We start from the raw sequence: 26,368 nt of genomic DNA on the forward strand, positions 1-26,368 counted from the left end.
AAACTCTTGAATATCTGTGGAAGAAACACACACACACTTCATATTAAATGACCAAAAACACACTGCCAGTCAAAAGATTGGAATAATTAAGATGATTTAATGTTTCTGAAAGAAGTCTCTTCTGCTCACCAATTTATTTACTCAAAAATACAGTAACAATTGTGAAATATTACTACAGTTTAAAATAGCTGTGAATATGTGTTAAACTGTAATGTATTTCTGTGATGAAAGCTGTATTTTCAGCATCATTACTGCAGTCTTCAGAGTCACATGATCTTCAGAAATCATAATAATATACTGATTTACTGCTCAACAAACATTTTATTATTATCAATGTTGAAAACAGTTGTTATACTGAATATATGTTTGGGGTCAGTAATTTTTTTATACTTTTATTCATCAAGGATGCATCTGATCGTGGTTGTATCTCTCTATTAGTGCTACTGGATCTTAGCGCTGCGTTTGACACTATTGACCACAACATTCTTTTAAATAGACTAGAAAATTATGTTGGCATTAGAGGAAGTGCACTGGCATGGTTCAAATCGTACTTATCTGACCGCCATCAATTTGTGGCAGTAAATGAAGAGGTATCATATCAATCACAAGCGCAGTATGGAGTACCTCAAGGCTCAGTACTAGGGCCGTTACTTTTCACGCTTTACATATTACCCTTGGGAGATATCATCAGGAAACATGGTGTTAGCTTTCACTGTTATGCTGATGATACCCAGCTCTATATTTCTTCGTGGCCCGGTGAAACATACCAATTTGCAAAACTAACAGAATGTATAGTTGATATCAAAAACTGGATGACGAGTAATTTGTTACTGTTATATTCTGAAAAAACAGAAGTGTTAATTATAAGACCAAAAACCTCCACATATAATAACCTAGATCACTGTCTAATACTTGACGGCTGCTCTGTAAATTCTTCGTCATCAGTTAGGAACCTAGGTGTGCTGTTTGATAACAGTCTCTCCTTTGACAGCCACGTTTCAATCATTTGTAAAACGTAATTTTTCCATCTTAAAAACATATCTAAATTACGACCTATGCTCTCAATGTCAAATGCAGAAACATTAATTAATGCATTCATGACCTCAAGGTTAGATTATTGTAATGCTTTATTGGGTGGTTGCTCTGTACGTTTAATAAACAAACTCCAGCTGGTTCAAAATGCAGCAGCTAGAGTTCTTACTAGAACCAGGAAGTATGACCACATTAGTCCGGTTCTGTCAACACTGCACTGGCTCCCTATTAAACATCATATAGATTTTAAGATCTTGCTAATTACCTGTAAAGCCCTGAATGGTTTGGCACCTCAGTATTTGAGCGAGCTCTTATCACATTATAGTCCTTCACGTCCGCTGCGATCTCAAAACTCTGGCCATTTGATAAAACCTAGAATATCAAAATCAACTGCGGGCGGGAGATCGTTTTCCTATTTAGCTCCCAAACTCTGGAACAATCTACCTAACACTGTTCGGGAAGCAGACACACTCTGTCAGTTTAAATCTAGATTAAAGACCCATCTCTTTAACCTGGTTTACACATAATACACTATCACATTTCTATAATTCAGATCCGTTAAAGGATTGTTAGGCTGCATTAATTAGGTCAACCGGAACCGGGAACACTTCCCAAAACACCTGATGTACTTGTTACATTGTTAGAAGAATGGCATCTACGCTAATATTAGTGTTTCTTTCTTATTCCGAGGTCACCGTAGCCACCCAGATCCAGACTGTATCCAGATCAGATGGTCACTGCAGCCACCTGGAATTCAGTCATGAACTGCCTCTAACTGAAAATTGAGTGTTTACTATTGTCCTTCTGAATTACTGACACTATTTTCCTATTTAATACTGTAAAGCTGCTTTGACACAATCTGTATTGTTAAAAGTGCTATATAAATAAAGGTGACTTGACTTGACATTGACTGACAGATCCATTCATCCTCAATGATCAATCACACACCTAGCCAAGCCCCGCCTCCAGTGACCTCTCTAATCTGAAGATGTCACACATGTAAATCTCCCAATGACAGATTACACACTAAATATACACTGCCACTCGCCGCTGATTAGCTCTGTGTGTGTGAGAGTGTGTGTGCGTGCGTGTTTGTGTTTCTGACCCAGCAGAGCCTGAAACAGGTCACTCTGAAAGATGGTCAAGAGTCTTTCAGCGCGAGTCCTGAAACCTTCATCACCTGCTGACTGACAGGCTTCCATCGCCTGCAGTGCTCGCTCCGTATCTGAAACACACACAAACAGCGTTAAACACATGTAACAGGGTGTAATGTGTGTTACTGTAACGCTGAAAATGACAGACACACCAACAACACATCATAGAGCATCACAGAGGAGACAGATCTGAAACCATCACACACACACACACACACACACTCACAATCAGACAGACACACACACACACACACTCAGACAGACACACACACTCACACTCAGACACACACACACACACACACACACACACACACACACACACACACACACACACACACACACACACACAGACACACACACACACACACACACACACACACACACACACACACACACACACACACACACACACTCAGACACACACACACACACACACACACACACACACACACACACTCACTCACACTCACTCACACGCACTCACACTCACACACACACACACACACACACACACACACACACACACACACACACACACACAACACACACACACACACACACACACACACACACACACACACACACACACACACACACACACACGCACACGCACACTCAGACACACACACACACACACACACTCAGACACACACACACACACACACACACACACACACACACACACACACACACACACACACACACTCAGACACACACACACACACACACACACACACACACACACACACACACACTTAGAGCTGGATGGGTCTCACCTTCTCGTTTGAGAGGCATGTCGGCTGTCGTTCTCTCTGCTGTGTTTCGTCTCCAGCTGTCGTTTGATCCTCTGAACTTAAACCTCTTTAGGGCTTTGAGCTCCAGCCCCGCGGCCTGCTGGGAAATATAGTTCAACCTGGCCATCTGTCAATCAAGCACAGTGTGAGTGTGAAGGACTCCCAGTCTGGAGCCTCTGAGATCTGGCTCAGGGTTGAGTTGTTTTCTGCTGCAGCAGGTGTCTGATCACTCAGCAGAGCAGCAGAGGAATCACTCGTTTCTGAAGGACAAACACACTCAACTAATAAATGACCCTGGACCACAAAACCAGTCAAAATTGAGATTTATACATCATCTGAAGCTGAATAAGTAATCTTTCCATTGATGTATGGTTTGTTATGATAGGACAATATTTGTCTGAGATACAACTATTTGAAAATCTGGAATCTGAGGGAGCAAAAAAATCTAAATATTGAGAAAATCTCCTTTAAAGTTGTTCAAATGAAGTTCTTAGCAATGCATATTACTAATCAAAAATGAAGTTTTGATATATTTACGGTAGGAAATTTACTAAATATCTTCATAGAAAATTATCTTAATATCCTAATGATTTTTGTCATAAAAGAGAAATGTATAATTTTGATCCATACAATGTATTGTTGGCTATTGCTACAGATATACCTGTGTTACTCATGACTGCTTTTGTGCTGCAGGGACAGATATAGTTGCAAGCAGTGATTACCAAGGTTCATGTGCTTTTAGGCATTTATGCACATATAAAAAATTATATTACATTTTAATTAGCAGGCCTGTAACGATTTAAATCAATGTTTAAAAAGCATTTTTGGCAAATCGAGGTAATTTATCATAGAAATATGCTTTTAATGTTTATGACCGTTATAGCACCAGCTGTGGTCCCATCTCCAAAAAAACGTTGCACCTGTGGCATGTGCTTACCAGGTTTGACTAGTTTTGAGTCTTTGTTTAGGCTTTATAAGCGTTTGGGTATATTTGGACAGGCCCCTTTTCTAAAGGACCCCATTATAGCTTCCCTAACGGTAAATTTGAACATTTATTTTGATATTAATTGACCTAAAGAGTACAGAGAATTGTACTGCAGTGTTTTTTTTTCCAGATACTACTAAGAAAACCTAGTAGTTCACAAAAGTAGTATTTTTGTATTTTCTCAATCCTTTAACAAATGGTTTGATTGAAAGCAGTGGTTCTAGAGGCAAAGTTGTTCGGAATGAAGAGGTCAGTCGTATGATGCGAATATCATGTGTTTCTGTGAAAAAGCCACACAATGTACAATCGTTTACACCCTTGAAAATTGTGATATCGCCCTCCCCAGTGGCTGATTTCTTTCAAATTTCTCACAAACCTTTGGTGCCGCGAGTCAACTCAAACGTGAGCTTTGTTCCGATCGGCCACCGTTAGCCTTGTCTATTAGGTGCTCAAAATTCAGAGGCCTATGGTGGTTATGTTTATTAAGATACACAAATGTCTTTATAGACACTTGTGGCACTTTGGACCAAGACCGTGCATACCCATTTTCAAGTTTACTTTATTTATATAGCACATTTAAAACAGCCACGAGACTGACCAAAGTGCTTCACAAAATATACAGCATCAAAAAAGTAATTAAAATAAGCAAACAGATTTGGATTTTCACTGGCAGGTCATTCCAGAGACGAGGACCAATTACCGAGAAGGCACGGTCACCTCGACGATTAAGTCTGGAATGTGGAATTAATAGAAGATTCTGGTCACCAGATCTTAAGCTTCTTGAGGGGATATACTGATGCAATTTTCATGTCGATAGGACAAATGGTTGAGTAGTTATGGCTGTTTTATGTATTTTTCCCTCTCTTACAGCGCCACCAATTGGCCAAGCTCCACGATCTTTTTCACATGAGCTCAGATTGAGCTCTTACAGAAGCGTTCTGAGTTTGGCGAAGATATCTCATTCCGTTCAGGAATTATAGCCTTTTTAGTAAAACTGACCCCGCCCCCTTTCAAAAGTTTTGGCACCCCTTTGCAAGGAGAGTCAGAAGTTTAACTTTTTGTTTTTATAATTATTGATATTCACTCTCCAGAGAATCTTCCTGCACTGGTTTGGTTCCGATTGGGTGAAAAACCTAAGACTAGTTCGCAAAAGTAGGTTTAAAAAAAATACCTGAAAAATCTGATGCTGCATGCATTTAATCCGGCGTGAGCCAAGGATTGCAACATTTACATTTATGCATTTAGCAGACGCTTTTATCCAAAGCGACTTACATTGCATTCAAGTTACAGGTGTTTTTTTTTTGGTTTTTTTAACATTTTATCAGCTCTTGCTTTCCCTGGGAATCGAACCCATGACCTTGGCGTTGCTAGCGCCATGCTCTACTATTTGAGCGACAGGAAAGCCAACAACGACACTTGAGCCTGCAACGAACGGTTTGGGAGTTCTGAGCGATTTGGTACTTTTGATCACTGTTTCCCCCCCGTCAGGCCGATAGGGGCGAGCCTTGGTCACGTGGTAGGCGGTGTGAGTATTACCATCCCTCCAAGTTTCAAGTTTCTACGACTTAAGGTTTGGTCTGCACGATCAGTTTTACGTGGAGATCGCTGATCCTTGAACCCCTAATATCACTCACAGAGACACACACACTACCAGCACTAGCACTAATGAAGGCTGACTTCGTAAACAGCTTTAATAACAGCTTCAGTGTCAATCACATTTATTTCTATACAGGGAATCTGCAGGAGTGTGTGTTTCCTGAAGGAGCAACAGCTCTGCTGCCCTCTCCTGGTGACACACACACAGTCTTCAAACAGGTTGTATAGACCTGCTAGAGTTTCTGTCTTTAGAATAAACACTCATCTGGTCTGTCATGCAGTTATTTTTAACAACAGGCCATTTGATCGCCAGACGTTCTGTTTAATTGATCAGAATAATGATTGTCTCCTGCTTTACAGCTGAAATTGAGTTTGGTTCATTATTGATGAATTTTGCAGCATTAAAGGGATAGTTCACCCAAAAATTAAAATTAGCCCATGCTTTACTCCCCATCAAGGCACATCCAATCGGAGTTTCATTAAAAAATTGTTCTGGTTCGTTCAAGCTTTATAACGGCAGTGAATGGCTGTTATTTTTCAACAGTCCAAAAAAGTGCATCCATCCAACTCAGATTGGACTCATCTAAAAGAAGAAAGTCCTATACACCTAGCATGCCTTGAGGGGGAGTAAATCATGGGCTAATCTACATTGAGTGAACTCTCTCTTTAACACTCTTATTTTCCCGTTTATTTCTGTCAAGCTGCTTTAAAACTATCTGTATTGTATAAAGCGCTGTAGAAATAAATCACCTGAGCTTTCAGACTCTAGTTTAGGTTTTTGGACAAAAACACTAAGACGATTATCAAAATATCTGAAAAAGTCATTCAGAATTTATGAAATTCATACAGAATGATCATGGAGAGATTAGTCACTCATTATCAGAAACTTTAGAGTAGAAAAACACAAACATATTTCAGAGATGAGAAACACATCAGATTTATTCACACGTGGAAGCGGCTGAGATTAGATATGAACCTCAGTCAGCATCAGGAGACGCCACTCAGTCTGTGTCGCACCCATGTGACCCGACCAGCCACCAATCACGGCCCGTCTGAGGTCAGAGGTCAAACAGTCACCGCTGCAGCAAACTCTGACACATATAACGGTTAAAAACAGAGCAAACAGGAAGTAGGCCAGCCCTCCCTCCACAGGGCACAGGAAGAAACAAACCTTAGATGCACAACGCTACAAAACCCCGTGTGTTTGTGTTAAATCAGAAGATCACATGATGATTCCGATGTCGGCCGGCCCGTGTCCTGAGTCTCACTTCCTGTTGGAGGCGGGGCCTTTGTGGAACAGGTAAATCGACCTCTGAAGTCCTGAATGAGAAACCAAAACAGAATCAAACATGTGACCATTTTATAAATCCAGATCAGTGAGAGCGTTTATACACTATATTGCCAAAAGTATTGGCACCCCCTTCTAATGAACAGGTTTGACTACTTTAGTCATTTCCATGAGTACAATATAATGCTATTCTAGGGGATTATGTGCTTCTAGTTTTATATTAACAGTTTGGGCAGGAGCCTTTTCTATTCTAACATGAACAAATGGTATTGTCGTAGCTTCATAAAATTACGGTTGAACCCCTGATGTCACATGGATTATTTTACTGGTGTGCTTGCTATGTTTCTGATCGTGTTAGGATCCTTGCTGTCTACGGAGGGTCAGAGAGCTCTCAGATTTCATTAAAAATATCTTAATTTGTGTTCTGAAGATGAACAGATCTTAAGGGTTTGGAACGACATGAGGGTGAGTAATTAATGACAGAATTTTCATTTTTGGGTGAACTATTCCTTTAAACGCTGATTCGAGCGCTGCATCTTCAGCTCAGTTTACGCTCATTTCCTCAGAATTGATTCATAACAAAAGCCCATGATTCACATGTGAACACTAGAGGTAAAGCCGAATTACATAGAAAGTTCACTTGCAACTAGAGCTACTTTATAGCTGAAACTGAATGCAATTATAAGTGAAATAACTGATTCCCAAACAAAGAATTTTACAACAGTGTGACGGTTTATTACTCTGCAGCTGCTTTAAAACAGTCTGTATGGTGTGAAGCGCTTTCAGAGACAAACTGGATTTGAGAGCGTTTTCTGTGGTCACTGACTCTGGATGGTGTCTCAGAGTGTGTGTAAGTGTGCTGGAGGTGTGTGTGTGTGTGTGTATACCGTTGTGAGGCGTCCCGATCAGCTCATAGCTGCTGAAGCCCACCTCAGATGTCAGGAAAGAGCTGAACTGATCCGGCTTTAGTCTGATGCTCCTGTAGTTCCTGTACGTCACCTCCTGCGCATACACACACACACACACACACACACACACACAGTCAGCTGCAGCTTACATCATGTCTGTCGAATGAGCTGCTGTTACACATCAGGGTCAAAGGTCACTGAAGAACACACAAGCACATGCAAAATCACTAATTTAAGCATGAATTAAAAACAATTCAAAATATTACTTAATACCATAGTATAAAATACAGTATATGTACTAGAGTGAGTAACATCACTGCAAATGCACAAAATGATTTGGCCAATCAAAACACATGATGGATTTGATTTCATATATAATAAAACTAGAACAATTGACTGATTGAGGTGTTTTATCCAGTAAAAGCTCTTTTAGTGTAATTGTTCAGCGGCTGCTTCAGAGTCAAATCTTCTCTGATTTTGATCAAGTAAAGGTCAGAATAACTGCAGTCATATCTCCAGATGAACTCTTACTGGACTGAAGCAGCTCAGCTTTACTTGATTCTCCATCAATCACTTTCTAGATAAATCAGTGCGTCTCAAATCTGATCATCAGGATCTTTTGAGGAGCGTTTGTTTCCAGAAGCTTTACTTTCTCTGTTCCTCAGCGGAGGAATGATCTTCATCTCACATCTTCTGAGGAGCGTTTATTTCTTCATCTCTCAATCAGCATTGCATTATATGTTTGGATCATTTACATCTCATCTTACTGAGACATATTACTGGAGATATAGACCTATTACTGGAGATATAGACATATTACTGGAGATATAGACATATTACTGGAGATATAGACCTATTACTGGAGATATAGACCTATTACTGGAGATATAGACCCTATTACTGGAGCTATAGACCTATTACTGGAGCTATAGACCCATTACTGGAGCTATAGACATATTACTGGAGATATAGACCTGTTACTGGAGATATAGACCTATTACTGGAGCTATAGACCTATTACTGGAGATATAGACCTATTACTGGAGATATAGACCTATTACTGGAGCTATAGACCTATTACTGGAGCTATAGACCTATTACTGGAGCTATAGACCTATTACTGGAGCTATAGACATGTTACTGGAGATATAGACCTGTTACTGGAGATATAGACCTATTACTGGAGCTATAGACCTATTACTGGAGCTATAGACCTATTACTGGAGCTATAGACCTATTACTGGAGCTATAGACCTATTACTGGAGATATAGACCTATTACTGGAGCTATAGACCTATTACTGGAGCTATAGACCTATTACTGGAGCTATAGACCTATTACTGGAGATATAGACCCTATTACTGGAGCTATAGCCCTATTACTGGAGCTATAGACCTATTACTGGAGATATAGACCTATTACTGGAGCTATAGACCTATTACTGGAGATATAGACCTATTACTGGAGATATAGACCTATTACTGGAGATATAGACCTATTACTGGAGATATAGACCTATTACTGGAGATATAGACCTATTACTGGAGATATATAGACATATTACTGGAGATATAGCCATATTACTGGAGATATAGACCTATTACTGGAGCTATAGACCTATTACTGGAGCTATAGACCTATTACTGGAGCTATAGACCTATTACTGGAGCTATAGACCTATTACTGGAGATATAGACCTATTACTGGAGCTATAGACCTATTACTGGAGCTATAGACCTATTACTGGAGCTATAGACCTATTACTGGAGATATAGACCCTATTACTGGAGCTATAGCCCTATTACTGGAGCTATAGACCTATTACTGGAGATATAGACCTATTACTGGAGATATAGACCTATTACTGGAGCTATAGACCTATTACTGGAGATATAGACCTATTACTGGAGATATAGACCTATTACTGGAGATATAGACATATTACTGGAGATATATAGACATATTACTGGAGATATAGACCTATTACTGGAGATATAGACCTATTACTGGAGATATAGACCTATTACTGGAGATATAGACATATTACTGGAGATATAGACATATTACTGGAGATATAGACCTATTACTGGAGATATAGACCTATTACTGGAGATATAGACCCTATTACTGGAGCTATAGACCTATTACTGGAGCTATAGACCTATTACTGGAGCTATAGACATATTACTGGAGCTATAGACCTGTTACTGGAGATATAGACCTATTACTGGAGCTATAGACCTATTACTGGAGATATAGACCTATTACTGGAGCTATAGACCTATTACTGGAGCTATAGACCTATTACTGGAGCTATAGACCTATTACTGGAGCTATAGACATATTACTGGAGATATAGACATATTACTGGAGATATAGACCTGTTACTGGAGATATAGACCTATTACTGGAGCTATAGACCTATTACTGGAGATATAGACCTATTACTGGAGCTATAGACCTATTACTGGAGCTATAGACCTATTACTGGAGCTATAGACCTATTACTGGAGCTATAGACCTATTACTGGAGCTATAGACCTATTACTGGAGCTATAGACCTATTACTGGAGATATAGACCTATTACTGGAGATATAGACCTATTACTGGAGATATAGACCTATTACTGGAGATATAGACCTATTACTGGAGATATATAGACATATTACTGGAGATATAGCCATATTACTGGAGATATAGACCTATTACTGGAGCTATAGACCTATTACTGGAGCTATAGACCTATTACTGGAGCTATAGACCTATTACTGGAGCTATAGACCTATTACTGGAGATATAGACCTATTACTGGAGCTATAGACCTATTACTGGAGCTATAGACCTATTACTGGAGCTATAGACCTATTACTGGAGATATAGACCCTATTACTGGAGCTATAGACCTATTACTGGAGATATAGACCTATTACTGGAGATATAGACCTATTACTGGAGCTATAGACCTATTACTGGAGATATAGACCTATTACTGGAGATATAGACCTATTACTGGAGCTATAGACCTATTACTGGAGATATAGACCTATTACTGGAGCTATAGACCTATTACTGGAGATATAGACCTATTACTGGAGCTATAGACCTATTACTGGAGATATAGACCTATTACTGGAGATATAGACCTATTACTGGAGCTATAGACCTATTACTGGAGATATAGACCTATTACTGGAGATATAGACCTATTACTGGAGATATAGACCTATTACTGGAGATATATAGACATATTACTGGAGATATAGACCTATTACTGGAGATATAGACCTATTACTGGAGATATAGCCATATTACTGGAGATATAGGCATATTACTGGAGATATAGACCTATTACTGGAGATATAGACCTATTACTGGAGATATAGACCTATTACTGGAGCTATAGACCTATTACTGGAGATGTAGCCCTATTACTGGAGATATAGACCTATTACTGGAGATGTAGAGCGACCGCTGATATTTAGATCAGTTTATGTCAGTATCTGCTGAACTGTTAAACAGATCACTGATTTACATCTGCAGTAAATTCATATTTATAAAAAAAAGAGCTATTTTTTCCTCCGTATTCTCACTATATCAAACTTTTATTTCAGCTGTCAGTCTCTTGCGGTAGCTGTAGGAGCTCCGATGTGTGTGTGAGTGTGTGTTTGAGTGAGTGTGTGTGTGTCTCTGTGTTTGAGTGTGTGTGTGTCTGTCTGTGTTTGAGTGTGTGTGTGTGTCTCTCTGTGTTTGAGTGTGTGTGTGCGCGCGTGTGTGTGTGAGTCTGTCTGTGTTTGAGTGTGTGTGTGTGTGTATGTGTGAGAGAGAGAGTGTGTGTTTGAGTGAGTGAGTGTGTGTGTGTGTGTGTGTGTGTCTCTCGGTGTTTGAGTGTGTGTGTGTGTGCGTGCGTGTGTGTGTGTGTGTGTGTGAGAGCGAGAGTGCATGTCTGTCTGTATTTGAGTGTGTGTGTGTTACCGTGAGTCTCTTGCGGCGGCTGTAGGATATCCAGGGCTGGGGTTCGAGGATCAGCACTCCTCCAGGTAAGAGGTGTCTGTAGATGCGGTGAAACAGTCTCTGGATTCCAGCGTCACCGTAGTTCAGATGAACCCACTTGGTCAAACTGAGACACAGAATGACATCGTACTCGGCACACTGGGACATCACCGCCTCGTCACTGTCTGGCACATAGTCGCCCTGAACACACACACACACACACACACACACACATTAGCAGCAGCTCAGCAGGTTTAAAGGGTTCATCAGATGCCCATTTTCCACAAGTTGATATGATTCTTTAGGGTCTTCATGAAAAGTCTATAACATACTTTGGTTAAAATTTCTCAATGGTAGTGTAAAAACATCCTTTTTACCCTGTCAAAAACAGCTGTTCACAGAGAGCCGTTTTGGTGCATGTCTCTTTAAATGCTAATGAGCTCTGCTGACACCGCCCCAACATGATAAAGTCACACATACACATGCACTCTCTCTCTCTCTCTCTCACACACACACACACACACACACACACACACATTACCTTCAGGAAGTAGATGTTGCAGGGGAACAGGCCGGGGGTGTGAGGCATTATGGGAGGAGCAGCGATGGGTCCGCGGCAGCGCATGAAGGACACGGGAAACCTGCGTAACGCCTGACCCTGCTCCAGCTCCAGGCCCATCAGAGGTGCCAACCCCATCTGACCTCTGTCTTCTGACCCCTCACCCGGCAGCCTGCCGCTCAACCCAGGCATCTCGGACATGAAGTAGCGCAGGTTCTGCCGGGCGATGCGCACCAGCGCTCCATCGATGTCGATGCCCAGCACGTGCTCAGGGCTCCAGTGCCCGGCGATGGCGAGGGTCACATGACCCGTGCTGCAGCCCACATCCAGGACCTTCTTCCCACGGAACCACTCGGGTCTAAACACGGCCAAGCGCGGGTCTGTACTCAGCGACGGCGTGCGGTAACCATAGTAACGGCTGTAGCTACCGTACTGGAACGTGCGGGGCGTCTTGTGCGGGGCTTTCTCCGCCCCTGTGGGTGGAGCTCCGCTGACTCCGCCCACAACAGGAGTGTGAAACGCCTGGCTGTGCACGACTGTCTGTTTAGTCGGTGTGATGGACAGGCGGTCCGAACGGCTGTTGGTTCGTCTGCGCTTCCTGTGTTTAGATGGCTGTGCCTGGGGGGCGGAGCTTAACGAGGAGGGGTGTGACCGTCGCCGTGGGAGAATGGGCGGCACCACTTCGTCACGGCAGTTGATTGACGTGTTGAGTTCGTAAGAACGTGGCGACTCCTCAGCAGGCTTGTCCGAAATAACGGACACGCCCAACCCGTCGCTAACCTTTGACCTCTCGTCATCCGAAGGCTCAGCGGTTGGTCCCGGATGGTGTCGGTTGCGATGTCGGCGCCGGCTCTTCAAGGGCGACACCAAGACGCCCGCCGCTGAGTCTCCGCCGCGTCCGCTCAGATTCAGAGGGTCAGTGATGTCTTTAGGAATCAGGATCTCCACCGGATCTCTGCTTTTCCTGGGAAGCGGCGAGGATCTGGGCGTCTGGGCGTTAGTCACCTTACTGACCTCCTCGTCCAATAGGCTGTTGAGATTCAGCGGGTCGAAGATGTTCCCGCCCAGCAGGAAGTTGGAAGGCAGAACTGGGTCGCTTTCGGAGTTTGCGCGGCGTCGGCGTTTACCGAGACTCGGGTGTTTGAAGCCTGAGCTCACGGTGTAGCGCCGCTTGCTCAGTTTCTGCGTCTCGACTCGCGACTGCAGGCCGTTTTTGATCGGCTCGGCGTGTAGAGTCGCCACGCCGCTGTCCTGAGGGGTCACATGATTGGTGGCGAGTTCGGTTAGCACCATGTTAGCGCTCACCTCATCCTGGACGGCGATGGGCGGAGGACGGGCGTGCAAACTCTCCCCGCTGGCGGCCGGAAGCTCACTCTGAACGGACATCACGACGCACATCCATCAGACTCTAATAACACGACTGCGAGAAAACACAACAGAATAAATTACACAAGTTATACAATTAACAAAAAGTTATAAGACATTTCAGATCTAGACTAGACATCAATTCTAAAATACATTCAGTTTTTACATTTTTAAATAAATCAGCTCTGAACACCTCTGAATAAAAGCTGTCTATTTACATTAAAAACAGTACAATCCAATAAAATATGCTTTACAGTCATTTTAACTTTTCATACTTACATGAGTATAGTCAGTGTAGTTTTTGGTGCATTAATGTGTTTGTGACCCACGTGTTACATCCGTCACTCCACGCCTAGCTAATTTAATAACCACGCCCCCTAGGAGGATCAACCGCACTGCTCATGAATAATGCGAGAACCAAACGCTCCCTCCCGCCCCTGAAACACACACGTACGTTACCTCGCGCACACACACACACACACACACACACACACACACACAACTAACGATCGTTTTTCTGCCTTTCTCGCGCTGTGAGTAAATACGCGCGCGAAATATCACACAAAAATACCTCACACTGCACACTAAAGCACTCACTGAGCCGCATACAGACCTGTACTGAACTACTGTAAATATGAGATGTACTGTTAGATCGTGACGATTAAAACAGATTGTGCTCTCTCGGTTATTCACGAGTGCGTGAGCTCGCGCTGCTCCATCTCGCGCTGTGGCAGCAGACCCGCGCGCTTATATACGCCAGCGCGGACCGACACTGACGGACAGCCGCGCTCGCCAATCAGAAAGCAGGATATAAGCTAAGGCCCCATGAACCACCAATGGCGAAGCTCAGAGCGAAGGCATGTGCTCTCGGTCACCGCCCCTCCTCGCCAAATAGGTATCCAGAGGACTGCCTGCGCTGACCCGACACAAACTAATCACTATCATCGATCTCAACAAATATAACCCGCTGAAGACAAAAACGACTTTTTATGTTTAATTACAATTTATTTCTGTGGAGAATCCCATCGTGCTGCTTCAGCGAGCAGTCATAGACGCCCGTCGCATGTGTAAACAAGCCCTCGGCGCTAAACTGACGCTTATAACCGCTCTAGCGACCGAATAACGATTAAAACACGCGTTAAGTGTCGGTGACATCGTGCACTGGGAGAATTAAACGCCGAGAGCGAGTTTTAAAGAGACCCTCCCTCGTTTCTGCAGGAGAAGGGGGAATTCTGGGAAATGTAGTCCTGTAGTCCAACCTGTTGCAAAACTGTTTTGTCTTTTATTCCACAGAAGAATCCAGAAGAAATATGATCTTGACCCAAGGTTCAGTCAGTAAAACAATATATAGTTTCCATCACATCGGTTTAGTTGTGCTGTGTTTAGAGAGGAAGCAAAGGAAGGCTGCAGTGTGTCTAGTTTAGTTTTTAGTAAGAATAGAAGAATCTCCAATTAAAAATAAATAAATAAACATTAGACTGAATGTAAAATGAGGCGTGCGATGGAAACACTGGTCATGAATCACATCAGTTCTGTGCCTTTCTGCAGGGATTTGATCACGGATTCTTCTTCAGACGTATGTATTTCTTCTCGTTATGTATTTCAGAAGTGTGTTAATTGTGATGTACGAAGTATAAATTATGACATAAAGTTACAATTCTGATACAAAAAGTCAAAATTGTGCTGTTTTCTATTTTTACTAATGAATTTACAATTAATGAGGAGTATTTCAGACTATTTAAATATGCTGAGGATATGGCCCTGATTGGCCTGTTGGACAAGATAAATCATGCATGATCTGACCCACCTGACCCACCTGACCCTCCTGACCCTCCTGACCCTCCTGACCCACCTGAGTCTGACCCACCTGACCCTCCTGACCCACCTGAGTCTGACCCACCTGACCCTCCTGACCCACCTGAGTCTGACCCACCTGACCCTCCTGACCCACCTGAGTCTGACCCACCTGACCCTCCTGACCCACCTGAGTCTGACCCACCTGAGTCTGACCCACCTGACCCACCTGACCCTCCTGACCCACCTGACCCTCCTGACCCACCTGAGTCTGACCCACCTGACCCTCCTGACCCACCTGAGTCTGACCCACCTGAGTCTGACCCACCTGACCCACCTGACCCTCCTGACCCTCCTGACCCACCTGACCCTCCTGACCCACCTGAGTCTGACCCACCTGAGTCTGACCCACCTGACCCACCTGACCCTCCTGACCCACCTGACCCTCCTGACCCACCTGAGTCTGACCCACCTGACCCTCCTGACCCACCTGAGTCTGACCCACCTGAGTCTGACCCACCTGACCCACCTGACCCTCCTGACCCACCTGACCCTCCTGACCCACCTGAGTCTGACCCACCTGACCCTCATTACAGCTCCTGGAGGGTTGCTCTAGCCAATCAGTGTTGCCAAGACTAAAGAATTAATTATGTGTAACGAGATGTGACGTGTGTTTCGCCTGAGAGCCTGTGGATCATTTGAAGTATCTGGGCTCAGTTTTGTATTCTCAGTTGAGCTGATAATTCAGAGTACATGATAAAAGATGCTCTCAGACAGCTCCGTGCCGTTAGGAAACACATCTGGGAACTCGTGTATAAATCCATTGTTGAAAGTGTTTTAACCTTTCATCTTTCTGTCTGGTACCAGCATCTAAATTGCAGACTCAAGAACAAACTTTCCAGAATTGTATCCTCGGCAAATAAAATAATTGGCAGGCCTCAGAATCAGTTAACACACTTTATGTAGAAAGAAGAAAGGCACGGCGAGAGTTGTTGTTGCAGATGTCTCTCATCCTCTCTTCAGCCAGTTTGAGCTCTTGAAGACATTACAGAGCTCCTCTCGCTGATAAAATGTGTTTAATCCCCAATGCAATTAAAATCATTAATTCAGCAACTCTGTAATCAAGCAGTGTGTAAGGCTTGAACTGTATCTTTTTATTTTCTTTTATGTTATGTGTGTAACGTGACGAGTTATTGTGCTTTTATCTTATGTATGCTGTTATTAATCTTGTTGTGTTGGTGAGCCAAAGATAATTTCCACTCAGGTGGACAATCAAGTTATTCTATTACTATTACTATTCTGATACAAAAAGTCAAAATTATGACAAAGTCAAAATTATATTACAAAAAAAATTATAACATAATAAGTTGATAGAAAATTATAATTATAAGATAAAAAGATGACATGCAAAGTCGAACTTATAACAAAAAAAGGCCAAAAATGACTATTTTTATCAAATTTTTAATGAATTTCTAATCTCATAATTATGACTGTCAGAATTTCGACATTTAAAGTCATTTTTAAGCCATAGTTTAGACTTTTTATCTCATAATTATGATTTAGTGGGCTATTATGGCATGATTTTATTCTTACATCCCTGCTGAAAAAAGCAATAGACCCCATCATGATATTAGTAATGGTTTGACTGGTAATAATTGCACTGGGTTTAATGGAAACAGTAATGCACTCCGTGGTAAAAGCACTGAATACTAATGGAATATGTCCCAAAGCACACTACAGGAAATCATTTGTAATGGTTTTAATGTTAAAAGTTGATGGTTTTGAATGGTAGCAGAATTTCTGTGATGCTTCTATAGTTGTTTTCAGCAGGAATGGGCTTCCATACGAACAGAGTGAAAGCACAAACATCCCAGAGATCCGTGAAAGAAACTCCTCATGTTTGAGACACACACACCATCTCAGTCAATTCTGGCTCTTATTTAAGGTCATGTTCAATCTTTCTGTCTTTGCTTAAAGGAATAATCCAAACCTGTGGAACATGACAGAAGATATTTAGAAGAATGCATGAGCCAAACAACATCATATTTAAAAAAAACTCTAAAACATTTAACAAAATCACTTATTTTTCAATGAGACGTTTGAAGTCGTGTGATGTTGTGAATATGCTCATTTTGCTGTGTTTCGTGTTTGACAAATGTGACTAAATAACTTAAATCCCAGTATTAATTATTATTATTATTATTATGATTCCATTTCCATTCCTCTTTCTGGCACACAGCTGAAAATAAAACATATGTGTGAAATTATATTCACTCAATTTGATGACAGGTAGTGAAGAAGTCAGTCAAGGCCTTTTTACATTGACTATCACTCTAATAAAACCACATACAACAATCATGTCTCTAACATTTATTACAATATATACTGATAAATCTTACATTGACTTCAATGGTATGAGAGACTGCTGATTTCTATTGAACTGCAGCTCAAACTATTCCAAATCTAGTGAATTAAGCTACAAACTCCATCATAAAGCACAATGTTTCCATCTCACATGTATTTTGATCTGCAGCTCGTTTGATGAAGACTGAAGACACTAAAGACTCGAAAAGCGGAGGAACAGACGAACCGATTCAATTGAGCGAGTCATTTACACAGGCCAGATCATCCACAGAGGGATTGGGCAACAGCCAATAGGGGGCACCAAGTGATTAAGATAATGACTAGACCTTTCAAATATTTTTCAGTTCTTTTTATATATATATATTATTTTGCTGGAAGAGATGCAGATGCATAGAAAATGAACAGTTAATGATACAGTATATAAAAACTTTAAAAACATTTATTTTTATCGGTTTTAAATTTCAGTAATATTTATATAGCTATAGTTATTATTACACTCAGAAAATTATAAAAATTCACATCAATTTAATTTACATTTATTTTCCACAATAATTTTTTAAATACAGGGTTTTCCAAAAATATTTTACATTTACATGACAGTTGTATAAACCTGTAACATTTATTTGCAAAAACGTTTTAATAAATGTTTTTAATTCACTAACGGTATAAACTAGGCATACCCTGAGCGAACTCACGAGCCCCCTGCAGGGGTCTGCGAAACACACTTTGGGAAACCCTGCACTAATGGAGAGCCAGCATCAGTTTTAGCAGGTATGCCAAACATACATTTAAAAAAGAGAAAATATCAGGACACATAGCCATATACAGTGCGACTGAAAAGTACTGCGTGCGACTATCAAAACTATTTCAAATATTATTCAAAATATATTTAAAATAGTTTCAAACAGTCACAGCTGAGCCGCTGCGCATCTCCTTTCAAACACAGCACTGTTTGATTTATGAATGAATCTAGTGAGTCAATGATTCAAATACTCATTCATAAAGACACTGGCTGCATCCGAAACCGCATACTCAACGAGTAGCTACTTATTTTCAAGAAGTACTCACTTAACGAGCGCTAAAAGAGTACGTACTCTACAGCCAGATCTCGCTGAGTATGAATGAGATCCGCCATGGTGACGTCATCATGTGATCTATGACGTTATAACAAGCGCAAAAACACAAGATATGAGCGACAGGTTTAATTCATGTATCTGTAAATATTCTGATGCTGATGAAATTTGCTCATTTTTGGTCTTGTTGAAGAAACAGCTGCTCTTATGATTGTAGTATAACCAACAAATTTGGGGTTGATTTAAGTTTTTATATTTTTAACTCAACTAATATAACTCTACAGTTTAACCCTTAAAGATATTATTCTTTATTACGAAAAACCAAAATCGTTCATCCACATGCAAAACTGGCTTTAATCTCCTTTGTTTTCCTCTTTTTCTTGTTGAATGTCCCTCTGGTTTCATCCCTGAGGCTTATAAATAACAAAAACTATTTTAATGCATTATGATTATATTAATTTTATGATTATTCAGATATTTATTCTTGTTGTCCCTGTGTATATAATCTCATACTATGATGTACGTAAACCAATTCTAGTTGTTTTTGTGTCATTATGATTGTTCATTGTTAAAGCTACCATCTTTCCCTGAGCTTGTATGTTCTGCAGTAATAATAACTAATAATACAAATAAAATAAGAGTGACAGGCGCACAAACATCTCAAAGCATCAATAAATCCACAGCCCTACCGAGTATGTTTTCCTCCATGTTTGTCATTTCTGTGTCCATCAGCTGCTCAAAGATCTTACCTTTGGAGAGGATTGTTGATTTTACTCCAATAATGTAGTAGTACTACTTAGAAATTAAGATTCCTTCAGAATGCATTGGTTGCCCAACACTTATGAACAATAATAATGATAAATGCTGACCAATAATTCATTATATTTTAGCTATGCATGACTGTACACTAGACAAATGCAGCCGAGGTGAATACATCTCAATCTTCAGTCAGGTAATTAATTAATGCATATGATAATGAAACAATTATATTTTATTTACTGACAACAGGAAACATGAACAAATGAGTAAAATGTAAATAAAAGTAACCATGACAATAAATAAACCAGTCAACAACATGAAAAAGCTTCAATCCTGTATTTACAGGCAGTGACCCACATCTACTGCATCTCAACACAACACAGCTGAGCCAGTTCTGCAGCTTTATTCTGATGAAGACCACCGTGTCCAGCTTCACCTGTCTCTGCCGTCCATCACGTCCCTCACTGCTGCAGTCAGACTGAATCTGATCATGGAAGAGAAAGGGACATCGAGGCTGTCGTTGAGTGCACAGAGAGGATGAGGAAGACCATGATGACACCGCTGTACCACACAATATTGAAGCAAGAGCAGGAGAACGCATGAGGGGAAATATAGCTGCCAAATGCATCACTGTACATTTACAAAACATTAAATGTAAAAAATAATTAATGTAAATGCTTTTTGTGTGCCTTGGGCACAAACGCTCAACAAAGCTGCTCGTTTCTTTCTTCAAAGTACTTCTATAATATAAATGCTTACATATATTTCATACAATTTCTATTTGGAGCTTTAAAGGGTTAGTTCACCCAAACATATACATTCAGTCGTTATTTACACACATCCACACGCAATCAATCGTTGTGTCTGTGTGTGTGTGTGTGTGTTTGTGTGTGTGTGTGTCTGTGTGTGTGTGTGTGTGTGTGTGTTTGTGTGTGTGTGTGTGTGTTTGTGTCTGTGTGTGTGTGTTTGTGTCTGTGTGTGTGTGTGTGTTTGTGTGTGTGTGTGTGTGTGTGTTTGTGTCTGTGTGTGTGTGTTTGTGTGTGTGTGTGTGTGTTTGTGTCTGTGTGTGTGTGTGTGTGTGTGTGTGTGTGTGTGTGTGTGTGTGTGTGTGTGTGTGTTTGTGTCTGTGTGTGTGTGTGTGTGTGTTTGTGTCTGTGTGTGTGTGTTTGTGTCTGTGTGTCTGTGTGTGTGTGTGTGTGTGTTTGTGTCTGTGTGTGTGTGTGTGTGTGTGTGTTTGTGTCTGTGTGTGTGTGTTTGTGTCTGTGTGTGTGTGTTTGTGTCTGTGTCTGTGTGTGTGTGTGTGTGTGTGTTTGTGTGTGTCTGTGTGTTTGTGTCTGTGTGTGTGTGTGTGTTTGTGTCTGTGTCTGTGTGTGTGTGTGTGTGTGTGTGTGTGTGTTTGTGTCTGTGTCTGTGTCTGTGTGTGTGTCTGTGTCTGTGTCTGTGTCTGTGTGTGTGTCTGTGTCTGTGTCTGTGTGTGTGTCTGTGTGTGTGTCTGTGTCTGTGTCTGTGTCTGTGTCTGTGTCTGTGTCTGTGTGTGTGCGTGTGTGCGTGTGTCTTGCTGGTTTCTGTTCATACAATATCAGTCAATGGAGCCTAACTTTCAGATTCTTCGTGGAATTATTTGACGATGCTTCTGAAACTCGTGCTCCATTGACTGATGTTGTATGAACAGAAACCAGCAGGACACACCTGAATAACATCACATCCTCCATGTCTTTGGGTCTTTCTCTGGATGCTGTCGCTGGCTCTGGGGTCACTGAGGATGAAGAGTCCACAGCAGCATCCGGTCCAGATGAGGCAGTAAGGGCAGGTGGAGTGATGGAGCGTCTCATTCATGGCTCTGGATCATTTCCAGGATGCTGCTGTGGACTTCTCCATCCTCACTGCACACATTTCAGATCATACACAGATGCACAAACATCATACACAAGCAGTCATTTTAACAGCACAATGTCATTTGATTTCTGTATTAGAAGTAACAAAATGAGTTCTTTATATTTGTGTTTTTCCCAGAAATCCCGCGGTCAGCTGCTCTAGCACAAAAGCTCTGCAGCAAATGCACAGAAATCAAGAATCAGAAAAGCGCTGGAACAGCTTCGTTCGACATTACAATCATTAAAATAAAATAAACCTTAAGATTTAAAATCATTTTTTATTCATTTCAGTAACTGAGAGGTTTTCAGCTCACTGAGAGCCTTTGAATATTGTTTTAGAATATGTTCCTGTCTCTTATTAAATAGACATTTAATGGTCTTTAAGATGTTTAAGGTTTATGTAAATGTACTTTGTGTTTACTGGAGCTATACAAATATACTGTAACATCACTGTCTAGCATCTACACCTTCAGCAAATCAACAGTTTACTATACAGTAGCTCAAGAAATGCGATTTTAACACATGTAACCGTGTTTTTGATCGATAATACTCACATTTGTAACACCCGCGTTGCTGATCTCCGTCACGTGATGATGACGGATCCTCTCGCGGGGGCTTCTGGGATAGAAAAGTGTGCATCGGATGAACACTCAAGAATCTGGACTGAAGCAGTAGGACATCCGGGAACTTCTCGACTACTCGTCTATGAATACTGAGGTTTCGGACACTTATTCGCTCACCTACTGCTTTCCCCTACTTAGAGAAGTAGGCGGTTTCGGATGCAGCCAGTCATTTGCTTCGTTCCTGAATGAATCTGCCGTTCAAACGAATCAACTGAAGGAATGATTCAGTGATAAAATGATGACTTGCCGCCACCTACTGGCAGTTTTATTTTTATTTTTAAAATGTAATTTCAATCAAGCAATAGTTCTATATTCAAAATGTTATATTTTCACAAGATTGTTATGAATTTGACCTCTGAGCCTCTGTAAATGTCTAAATTTACCTACATGCCACTTTTGTGTTCTTCTGCGCCACCTTTGTAGTGGAAACTAATTTAGTTAATATCGATTTATTTTGATCGGTAACACATTCTTCTTATTCCACCTGTTCTTATTCTAGTTTTTTTATTAGAAATTTTGGAAAAGCTTATAAATAAACCTTGTAACGATAACATCTCTTCCCGCAGATGACAAAACAGGAAGATATACAAAGACAAGATGGCAATAAAATAAAACAACCAAAAACTCTTTTTACGCTCAAGTAAACAATAATTCCGTTTAGAAATCACAATAAATATTGTAAAATAACCAAAATCTAAAGTTATACAAATGAAACTAATGAAAAGTTATACTATGATAAGCCAGTGTCTATCAACACAAGCCTCATGAGTTACTGAAACAAATCAACTCAGAAAGATGCGCTGCTCACGCTTTTAAAAGCAAACAATCAAATTAGTTATGTGTATGTATTAGTTAATGATTTCACAGATACTGTTTAAACTAAACTGAGCTAGACATGACATCTCTGAACTCAATAATGAAATGCCTTTAACTGAAAATTGAGTGTTTAATATTATTATGCATTACTGACCCTCTATCCTCCAATCTGATACTGTTAAGTGCTTTGACACGATCTGTATTAAGAGCGTTATATAAATAAAGCTGACTTTAACTTCAGTCACTACACACTCCTCTAGTGACGGCCACCTCAAAGCTACCGTGTGAATATAAACCTCAGTATTCATAGACGAGTAGTCCAGAAGTTCCCGGATGTCCTACTGCTTCAGTCCAGATTTAGGCAGCTTTACTACAAATACCATGGTATTTATTTAGTAAAACCATGGCTAATTTTCATAAGGGATATTAATGTTTAGATTATATTTTGGTACATTTATATAGCTGAATCACAATACAGCTCACCTGAACTTAAACTAGTTTGATTATAGTAGTCTATTTGTATAATTAGTTTAGCTTACTCCTCTCAGTAGGTTGTCTATGTGTAGTTTTATACTGGTTTAAACTTTTACTGCAGAGGTAGCTACAGCATTTCTCTCCACTGTAGGCTGTGTTTCAACATATATACCGTAGAAGAAAGACAATAAATCTTACTTGACCTAACGTAAAAATAACATTCAAAATGCTTTCATTTTTGGTACACAATATTGTTGCTATCCACTATACATTTGCATTTTAGTATTACAATATATTGTGACATGATATAGTTATACCCCTGCATTGTTTTGAATGTTGAACAATTGTATCAATATATATGCATATTCTATTCCCGCGATCCAACAGAGGATAAGAGGTACGGAGAATGGATCAGTTTTTATAGGGAAAGACAGACTAGTTAAATGTTTATCCAGGTCACTCCTGATTTTTAACTAATCAATCATGTTAACAACTTTACAGACTTGTTGTGAATTTCACTGACACTGTAGCAGGGTCGCTTTGTGAACACATCTGAATGGTTAATTATAGATCTAGTAAGACAGAAACTCATATTGGTCTGAAAAGGTAAAGAGGTGTTTCAGGTCTCGGGAGACGAGCGTAAATTGACCAACAGCACCATCTGCTGTTTTTGGAAAAGAAAGTTGCTCAATTGCACTCGTGTGAGAAAATCAGCCTGTCGCATTTGTGAGAAAATCAGCCTGTCGCATTTGTGAGAAAATCAGCCTGTCGCATTTGTGAGAAAATCAAGCCAAGTTTCCCCATAAAAAGGCAAATGAGTCTCACAGTTGTAACACACAATACATATATTTGTCCATACCTCTGCATTTTCTCTCACATAGAGTTTTGTATTTTCAAATCACTATGCGTTTGTTTGAAAGTCGAGTTTTTCTTTGAAAAGCAGATTGTGTTTATTTGATAACACTGGATTTGTTTGATGAATATTGGCACAAAATTCGCTCCATAGGTTTGGGTGATCATTTTCAGTCAACTGTCCCTTTAAGAGCTCTGCTAAAACAGCCAACCCCTGAACACATTATAAACTGAGCAATGCATAAGAACACGAAAACAAACAAGGCTGATTAAAAATAAACTACATTTGTTTAAGACAATCCTCCACTGCTGCACTGTCCTGTCAAGAAATCACCATCAATATAACATTAAAATGCTGTTCAGATGAAGAACCACGCTACTGTCTTCTGTAGAGCTGCTTCATATTGGATGAATTCTGCAATATTGATGTTATTATTTTCCTGTTTATCTCTGTGAAGCTGCGTTAAATCAATCTCTGTCAGTCTCTGTCTTCAATAAAGCACTCTAGAAATACATGTGACTTGACTTGTGTCTGACCTCATGACCTCTGACCCTCAGACAGACAGACAGACAGACACACGTACACACACACACGTACACACACACACACACACATTACCTTCAGGAAGTAGATGTTGCAGGGGAACAGGCCGGGGGTGTGAGGCATTATGGGAGGAGCAGCGATGGGTCCGCGGCAGCGCATGAAGGACATGGGAAACCTGCGTAACGCCTGACCCTGCTCCAGCTCCAGGCCCATCAGAGGTGCCAACCCCATCTGACCTCTGTCTTCTGACCCCTCACCCGACAGCCTGCCGCTCAACCCAGGCATCTCGGACATGAAGTAGCGCAGGTTCTGCCGGGCGATGCGCACCAGCGCTCCATCGATGTCGATGCCCAGCACGTGCTCAGGGCTCCAGTGCCCGGCGATGGCGAGGGTCACATGACCCGTGCTGCAGCCCACATCCAGGACCTTCTTCCCACGGAACCACTCGGGTCTAAACACGGCCAAGCGCGGGTCTGTGCTCAGCGACGGCGTGCGGTAACCATAGTAACGGCTGTAGCTACCGTACTGGAACGTGCGGGGCGTCTTGTGCGGGGCTTTCTCCGCTGACTCCGCCCACAACAGGAGTGTGAAACGCCTGGCTGTGCACGACTGTCTGTTTAGTCGGTGTGATGGACAGGCGGTCCGAACGGCTGTTGGTTCGTCTGCGCTTCCTGTGTTTAGATGGCTGTGCCTGGGGGGCGGAGCTTAATGAGGAGGGGTGTGACCGTCGCCGTGGGAGAATGGGCGGCACCACTTCGTCACGGCAGTTGATTGACGTGTTGAGTTCGTAAGAACGTGGCAACTCCTCAGCAGGCTTGTCCGAAATAACGGACACGCCCAACCCGTCGTTAACCTTTGACCTCTCGTCATCCGAAAGCTCAGCGGTTGGTCCCGGATGGTGTCGGTTGCGATGTCAGCGCCGGCTCTTCAAGGGCGACACCAAGACGCCCGCCGCTGAGTCTCCGCCGCGTCCGCTCAGATTCAGAGGGTCAGTGATGTCTTTAGGAATCAGGATCTCCACCGGATCTCTGCTTTTCCTGGGAAGCGGCGAGGATCTGGGCGTCTGGGCGTAGTCACCTTACTGACCTCCTCGTCCAATAGGCTGTTGAGATTCAGCGGGTCGAAGATGTTCCCGCCCAGCAGGAAGTTGGAAGGCAGAACTGGGTCGCTTTCGGAGTTTGCGCGGCGTCGGCGTTTACCGAGACTCGGGTGTTTGAAGCCTGAGCTCACGGTGTAGCGCCGCTTGCTCAGTTTCTGCGTCTCGACTCGCGACTGCAGGCCGTTTTTGATCGGCTCGGCGTGTAGAGTCGCCGCGCCGCTGTCCTGAGGGGTCACATGATTGGTGGCGAGTTCGGTTAGCACCATGTTAGCGCTCACCTCATCCCTGACATGTTGGTTTTTGTGGTTTATTGGGACTCTCCATAGGCGTAATGGTTTTTATACTGAACAAACTGTGTGTGCTATTGCCCTACACCAACCCTACACCTAAACTTAGCCCTCACAGGAGACTTTGTGCATTTTTA

The 26,368-nt window shown here is 41.7% G+C and overlaps 2 protein-coding genes and 1 pseudogene across 4 annotated transcripts in view; all 3 read right to left on the bottom strand.

Moving 5' to 3' along the window:
• Window positions 1–6,798, bottom strand: part of LOC306860209 (disks large homolog 4-like) — a 51,230-nt gene extending 44,432 nt beyond the window's left edge. The window contains exons 1-5 of the mRNA XM_079401782.1: window positions 6,733–6,798; window positions 6,538–6,613; window positions 2,963–3,240; window positions 2,138–2,257; window positions 1–14 (exon numbers count right to left, since the gene is read on the bottom strand). The exon at window positions 1–14 is cut by the window's left edge and continues 57 nt beyond it. Coding sequence (XP_079257908.1) covers window positions 1–14; window positions 2,138–2,257; window positions 2,963–3,107 — 279 coding nt within the window. The 5' untranslated portion in view covers window positions 3,108–3,240; window positions 6,538–6,613; window positions 6,733–6,798. The remainder of the gene's footprint in view (window positions 15–2,137; window positions 2,258–2,962; window positions 3,241–6,537; window positions 6,614–6,732) is intronic.
• Window positions 4,146–14,844, bottom strand: LOC306860210 (7SK snRNA methylphosphate capping enzyme-like). 2 transcript variants are annotated; one of them, XM_079401784.1, is made up of 6 exons: window positions 14,286–14,396; window positions 13,952–14,109; window positions 12,290–13,727; window positions 11,731–11,949; window positions 7,737–7,851; window positions 4,146–6,881 (listed from the first exon to the last, which is right to left on the bottom strand). In XM_079401784.1, the coding sequence occupies exons 3-6, from the start codon at window positions 13,703–13,705 to the stop codon at window positions 6,826–6,828; spliced, it is 1,806 nt and encodes a 601-aa protein (XP_079257910.1). In that variant the 5' UTR covers window positions 13,706–13,727; window positions 13,952–14,109; window positions 14,286–14,396; the 3' UTR covers window positions 4,146–6,825. The 2 variants fall into 2 exon arrangements, with proteins under 2 accessions (XP_079257910.1, XP_079257909.1); XM_079401783.1 differs by having other exon boundaries at window positions 13,952–14,844.
• Window positions 14,845–21,490: 6,646 nt separating this feature from the next.
• Window positions 21,491–26,210, bottom strand: LOC306860964 (7SK snRNA methylphosphate capping enzyme-like; annotated as a pseudogene). Its single transcript has 3 exons — window positions 24,921–26,210; window positions 22,102–22,154; window positions 21,491–21,545 (listed from the first exon to the last, which is right to left on the bottom strand). The product of its transcript is annotated as a 7SK snRNA methylphosphate capping enzyme-like (transcript).
• Window positions 26,211–26,368: the final 158 nt, after the last annotated feature.

The sequence above is a fragment of the Barbus barbus genome (assembly GCF_936440315.1).
Source record: "Barbus barbus genome assembly, chromosome: 41".
In the NCBI taxonomy this organism is placed as follows: Eukaryota; Metazoa; Chordata; class Actinopteri; order Cypriniformes; family Cyprinidae; genus Barbus; species Barbus barbus.

Excerpts from the sequence above, each read along its gene's own strand:
- LOC306860210 (XM_079401783.1), bottom strand. The coding sequence starts at position 13,705 with ATGTGCGTCGTGATGTCCGTTCAGAGTGAGCTTCCGGCCGCCAGCGGG. Across the intron at positions 11,950-12,289 it reads GCAACATCTACTTCCTGAAG|GGCGACTATGTGCCAGACAG; the intron begins GTAATGTGTGTG and ends GTGTGTGTTCAG. Across the intron at positions 7,852-11,730 it reads GCCGCCGCAAGAGACTCACG|GAGGTGACGTACAGGAACTA; the intron begins GTAACACACACA and ends GTGTATGCGCAG.